Here is a 7,103-nt window from a genome sequence, read left to right on the forward strand (position 1 = left end):
TTTAACCTTTTTATGAATTGAAAAAAGGTCAGCTTAGTAGCACAAGTGGAATTTAACAATTGACGCAATGTTAAATCGATATTAACTTTGGGAGTTCAGGATACATGGTCCATATATGGACTTTTGCATATGGACCTTTTTGATCGCGTATAAAACTTAATCTAATCAACTAAATCTTAAATTATAATAAGAAAAATAGGATCGTAACGATAATATCAATTAGAAATAAAGCCATGCGATCCAAGCCTAGGTCTTTTTGGCAGCCTTATATTAGTTTGTGAATACATATATACTATATATATACACATATAAATTTTCCAAACTACTGCGCGCCGATTAATTAAATCGAGTCGATTTAATTCCGGGGAGGGAAGGGTTTTTAATTCTAACAATTACTGTGTTTTAAGTCCGAAAATTTAATCAACGCGCAGTAGTTTGGAAAATTTATGTGTATATATATATATAGTATATAGTATATATGTATACACAAACTAATATAAGGCTGCCAAAAAGACCTAGGCTTGGATCGCATGGCTTTGTTTCTAATTGATATAAATCTTAAATTGTATATAAAATAGAGGTAGAAAAGACTGAAGAATATAATAAAATTAGAAACAGCCCAATATCTTAAATTTGCGGAAGTTAGAGCAACCACAAACATTTCAACAAAAATTCTAAATTTATTAAAAAAGAACAGTTTTACCAATCACCGCCAAATTCAATCCCAACCTTCCTTACATGATACTCTATCGATTAAAAAAAATGCATCCCGATATCTCAAAAATTACGAAAGTTAGAGCATAAACGGACAACAAAAGCGTCACCACGCACGCACGCACGCACGCACGCACGCACGCACGCACGCACGCACGCACGCACGCACGCACGCACGCACGCACGCACGCACGCACGCACGCACGCACGCACGCACGCACGCACGCACGCACGCACGCACGCACGCACGCACGCACGCACGCACGCACGCACGCACGCACGCACGCACGCACGCACGCACGCACGCACGCACGCACGCACGCACGCACGCACGCACGCACGCACGCACGCACGCACGCACGCACGCACGCACGCACGCACGCACGCACGCACGCACGCACGCACGCACGCACGCACGCACGCACGCACGCACGCACGCACGCACGCACGCACGCACGCACGCACGCACGCACGCACGCACGCACGCACGCACGCACGCACGCACGCACGCACGCACGCACGCACGCACGCACGCACGCACGCACGCACGCACGCACGCACGCACGCACGCACGCACGCACGCACGCACGCACGCACGCACGCACGCACGCACGCACGCACGCACGCACGCACGCACGCACGCACGCACGCACGCACGCACGCACGCACGCACGCACGCACGCACGCACGCACGCACGCACGCACGCACGCACGCACGCACGCACGCACGCACGCACGCACGCACGCACGCACGCACGCACGCACGCACGCACGCACGCACGCACGCACGCACGCACGCACGCACGCACGCACGCACGCACGCACGCACGCACGCACGCACGCACGCACTCACGCACGCACGCACGCACGCACGCACGCACGCACGCACGCACGCACGCACGCACGCACGCACGCACGCACGCACGCACGCACGCACGCACGCACGCACGCACGCACGCACGCACGCACGCACGCACGCACGCACGCACGCACGCACGCACGCACGCACGCACGCACGCACGCACGCACGCACGCACGCACGCACGCACGCACGCACGCACGCACGCACGCACGCACGCACGCACGCACGCACGCACGCACGCACGCACGCACGCACGCACGCACGCACGCACGCACGCACGCACGCACGCACGCACGCACGCACGCACGCACGCACGCACGCACGCACGCACGCACGCACGCACGCACGCACGCACGCACGCACGCACGCACGCACGCACGCACGCACGCACGCACGCACGCACGCACGCACGCACGCACGCACGCACGCACGCACGCACGCACGCACGCACGCACGCACGCACGCACGCACGCACGCACGCACGCACGCACGCACGCACGCACGCACGCACGCACGCACGCACGCACGCACGCACGCACGCACGCACGCACGCACGCACGCACGCACGCACGCACGCACGCACGCACGCACGCACGCACGCACGCACGCACGCACGCACGCACGCACGCACGCACGCACGCACGCACGCACGCACGCACGCACGCACGCACGCACGCACGCACGCACGCACGCACGCACGCACGCACGCACGCACGCACGCACGCACGCACGCACGCACGCACGCACGCACGCACGCACGCACGCACGCACGCACGCACGCACGCACGCACGCACGCACGCACGCACGCACGGACATTTTGTACATAAGTGATTTTTCGACGTTTTAGATTAGAACATTCTAAACACTTTGCCAAAGATACCTGAAAACAAATTTTTTTCACGAAAGCAAAAATTTTAATATATTTGCAACTTATATTTTATTATAAATTATAATGTATATTTAATAATAATAGACTTAAAAATACGCTGAAAGAAGGGAAAGGGAGCTGAAATAATTTCAAGAAAACAAATAATGACTCAAAATAGGATATTTAATTTGGCAGAATTATTAAAGAAAACCAACATTCGTTGCAAGGGTAAGGAAAACTGCCAAAAACCTTACCAGTTTTCATTAAAAAAAAAAATACATTTCTACTACTAGTACAAAATAAACATATTTTATAAATATTGTCATAAATTAATATAAGTAGAAAAATTTGCAAATTAATACAGAGAAATAGCACATTTAGTAATAAAATAAAAATTATTTGTAATCAACATGTTACAATAAATTTTAAAACATGTTCAATAACAGAAATAAAGAATAATTTACAAATAAAATATTGCATCTTTGGCTTTTATCACATACTTATTACTATTTTATATCACATTTTTATCACATATTTTATTAAAAATATATAGATAATATATGAAAAATAAACTTTGAAAAACAAAATAAACATTTAATATGTATATAGTAGTTAAACGCTGAAAAATAAAATAAAAATTAATAATAATGTGCAGCATGCAGAAAGAAAATATAGGCTAGATGGGCTAGATGTAAAAATTCAAAAGTATTGTGCAAAATAATACAAAAAATATTAAGCATTATCAGATGTGCATTGATTTTTATATAAATTTTGCGCATTATGCAGTTCAAAATGCCTCGCGTCAGGTTGAAAGTTAATACAATTAATGTTTTTAGCTTGAAGACTTGATCGAATTACACAAATTGAAGAAAGAGTATTATTACACAATCGATTTCTTTTCTTACTTTTTACATCTGTAACAATAGAAAATATTCTTTCAGCCTCGGCATTGGAATGAGGATAACAAAGGACTACTTCAATTAATAATTCTAAATTTGGAAACAACTTTTTCCCGTCAAAATTTTTACATTGTAATATATTATTCCACATTTCATCTATTTGTAAAGAAGCTAACTGTATTTTTTGTTGTTCGTCAAAACTTGATGGTAATATGTCCCACTCGAAAGCTAAATCTGATATGTTAACATGTTCTACTTGCTTAGCAATATGAGTTAGATATTTAATTTTATTTCTACCTTCTTTATAAAGAGCAATTTTAGGATCTAGAAAACTTAACTGTTTAAAAAATTCATCGTTATAAGGTAGACGCTTTAGCATTTCTCGAACTGCCGTAACATAGAAGTCCAAACATTTCAATTTAATTTCTTGCGCGCATTCCAAAGATAATGTTTCTAAAAAACTTTCACATTCCGGTCCTATACGTATGTTATCTATATGTTGTACATTATTATCTAACTCTGAAATTGAAATATTTTCTACATTATCGTACTTTAAAAAATTGTCGGCTAATTGACGAATTACTTGTTGACTGCTTTCGTATAATTTATGGATTAAAATGTTACGCGATTGAAATAGTGCGTTAAAATTATTAAAATAATTTAATGCGTATTTGAGAAACAACAAATATGCTTTAATGGAATTATCATTTAAATATTGTAATATATTTTCCGCGGATTTTAATTTATCTTCTACTGTTGCTAACAAAAAATAATTTTTCAAGACTTCCCAATTTTCTAAGAGTCTAACAACGCACTTTTGTAAACAAAGCCATCTAGTTTCTGACAATTTTAATATTTTTTTTCGTTCAAGTTCAAAAAAATCTTGGAATTCACCCAATATTGCACATCTCTTCGCACTGCCCGAAATGTAAGTGGCAACTCCTCTAATCAAATCTTCGCAAGAAGAAGGTAACTTTTTGCAAGCTTTACTGGCTACAATCGCGGATGAATGGCAAATACAATTCAGTGTTACTAAATTTGGAACTTCTACTTTAAGACGACTCATAAAAGAATTTTTACGTCCAATCATAACTGACGCATTATCGGATGCCATTCCAACAATATTTTTTATAGGAATATGTTTTTCTTCTAAGCATTTTTTAAATATTTCAAAAATTTTATTCGCGGAACAATCTCTTGCATCTAAAGATAATAATTCTAATAATTGAGTTGTAATTTTTTTATTCGAAGGTGATACATATCGAACAAGAAGGCACATTAATTTAGTATCTGAGATATCCGTACTCTCATCTATTAGAATAGAAAATTTACAAGTTTTTAAATATTTTACTATTGTCTCAATTTCCCGTTTTGCAGTGACATTTTTAGCAATACTTGCGCACTTATTTCGACCTAGTGAAAAATCTTGCACAACTTTGGGATCTTTAAAAATTATCTTTTATCAAAGGTGATAAATGATCCGCGAGTTGAAAGGCTATATTATGCTCGGAAAAAAAAGTTGATAATTTAATTTCTGTGCGTTTAACGTTATCTTTATGTGACAAGCTATTTTCGGTATCAATATTATCAGCAGTCTTATAATTACAAGATTTTATGTTATCGATATGTCTGACCGTTTGTGAATGTTCAACTAAATTTGTTCTGCAACATCTGATAGTTTTATTGCATGCAATACAAAATGCTTTATTTTCTGCAGGATGAGGAGCTAACCATCCTTTAAAGATATCTTCATCTAGCCAGGCATTTTGAAATTCTCTACTTCTACGTTTCTTAATAGCTCCTTGACTAACAGAATCCATCATGCAGCTTGCACAAATATATAAATAAGTGTTATACTTATTAACTTACCTTGTGTAGGTATTGTTGGTCTCTAACCTCCTTCGACGAACCCGTCACTTTCGCGCCAAGACCCGAGACTTTTGCGCCCAACGGTCGCATTGTAGACAGTCGAGCGCGCGAGCTAAGTGAGAGCGACAAGGAGGGAGTAATATTCTCCCTCTCACTCGGCACTGCCGAGCGCTGCCGACACACCGATAGACCGAGCGTCACTCTGTGTGCGTAGTGGAGGGGGGCGCATGCGCCAAAAACCGGGCCGGTATCACATCACTGTCACTACCTTTCTCTCTCGCATAATTAACGTTTCTCTCTCGCACGATGTCGGACACAGACTCGATGTTCAATGCCTCTTCCATATATGTTCTATTCTAATAGACGTAGTTCTACGTGTTGATTGCGGCACAGTTGTTTTATGATTTTTACGAGGGCAAACGTGTTTTCGGAAGGTGAAAGTGAAATTTTCTGCGCATGGAAATATTGTAATATCTGCAATAGTATTTGCTCTCCAAATCTCGAGGTACGTGATTATAAAGAGTAATGCATGCTGAACACGAATCCAGTGTAGTTTTTTCATTATCGTTAATGTCTAATATTTTGTGGGCGAATCAAACCTGAAACTTATGTTTGGGGCTTATCCGCTAGTAAGCACCCGGGGCTGGTCCGCTAGTCTCGTCACTGTGGCGCGCCGGGCGCACGACTTCAGCTCACGGCGATTTCAGGTTAGGTTTCCCTCGAGCGGCGTGATTCTGTCTCCCTTGCACGTGCGTCAGTTTGTATAGGAGGGAAATGGTACGCACGTATCGTCGCAAAAGGACTCCCGTCGACAAGGAGCAACTCAAGAAGGCAGTTCTTGCGGTGAGAAAAGATAAAATGAGCGTTTCCGCAGCCGCAAAACAATTCAATGTCCGGAGATTCACGTTGAACGACTGGTTGAAGAAGAACAACGATGAGATAAAAAACTTGGATGACGTGGTCGTACTACATAAAGGACATATCTCGGTGAGTACTTAACGATTATTAATTTTTAAAAGCATGCACTCTGCTCAGCAAAGTTTATATTCATGCAACGTCTTAATTTCAAATGTAGGTTATGGACTCTGAAACTGAAAAGACTTTGGTGGAATACTTAGTACATTGCAACGATATGTACTTTGGGCTATCTGCGAAGGAAACCCGTGGTTTAGCCTTTGAGTTAGCCAAAAAATTGAATCTGAAGGTACCAGCATCGTGGGAAGCCGCTCGCATGGCCGGTGAAGATTGGCTAAGCAGCTTTCTCAAACGACATCCAATATTATCAATACGCAAACCAGAAGCGACAAGTTTAGCACGTGCCACCAGTTTCAATCGAATAAATGTAGAAAGGTTCTTTGCGCTGCTAAGATCTCTGATGGATAAACATCATTTCCAGGTGTGTTAACTGATGAATAAATGTTGCCAGTTTTAGTCGAAAATAACGTTTCTCATCATTTCCAAACTCACTGCATATGGAATATGGATGAGACGGGAATTACAACCGTTCAGACACCGAATAGAGTCATCGGACGTCGAGGAGTGAAACAAGTCGGGCGAGTGACTTCTGCGGAAAGAGGAACCCTCGTAACTTTGGCGATGGCGGTGTCAGCGACCGGGCATTCTCTACCTCCATTTTTTATTTTTCCCCGTAAAAATTTCAAGGAACATTTCCTTAACGGCGGACCACCAGGCTGCACAGGTGTAGCGAATTCAAGTGGCTGGATGAATGCGGAGCATTTTGTCCAGTTTTTAGAGTTCTTCCAGTCCCATGTGCGTGCTTCCGTCGACGCCCCAGCTTTACTGATACTTGACAATCACGAATCACATTTGTCCATCGCTGGTCTCGAATTTTGCAAAGCGAATAGAATCATTCTCCTATCATTACCGCCG

At 43.2% G+C, this 7,103-nt stretch overlaps 1 protein-coding gene across 1 annotated transcript; it reads right to left on the minus strand.

Moving 5' to 3' along the window:
• Positions 1-3,177: 3,177 nt before the first annotated feature.
• LOC139787221 (zinc finger protein 862-like) lies at positions 3,178-5,303 on the minus strand. The gene is made up of 2 exons (XM_071726297.1): positions 5,214-5,303; positions 3,178-4,800 (listed from the first exon to the last, which is right to left on the minus strand). The coding sequence occupies exons 1-2, from the start codon at positions 5,301-5,303 to the stop codon at positions 3,178-3,180; spliced, it is 1,713 nt and encodes a 570-aa protein (XP_071582398.1).
• Between the last annotated feature and the right edge of the window lie 1,800 nt (positions 5,304-7,103).

The sequence above is a fragment of the Temnothorax nylanderi genome, unplaced genomic scaffold (assembly GCF_030848795.1).
Source record: "Temnothorax nylanderi isolate EJ_2023f unplaced genomic scaffold, tnyl_v1.0 TNYL_tig1343_pilon, whole genome shotgun sequence".
Classification (NCBI taxonomy): Eukaryota; Metazoa; Arthropoda; class Insecta; order Hymenoptera; family Formicidae; genus Temnothorax; species Temnothorax nylanderi.

What these genes read in the sequence shown, in the direction of transcription:
- LOC139787221 (XM_071726297.1), bottom strand. Translation starts at nt 5,303, where the DNA reads ATGCGACCGTTGGGCGCAAAAGTCTCGGGTCTTGGCGCGAAAGTGACG. An exon ending in ACCAACAATACCTACACAAG is followed by an intron (nt 4,801 to 5,213) that starts GTAAGTTAATAA and finishes CTTTGATAAAAG; the next exon opens with ATAATTTTTAAAGATCCCAA.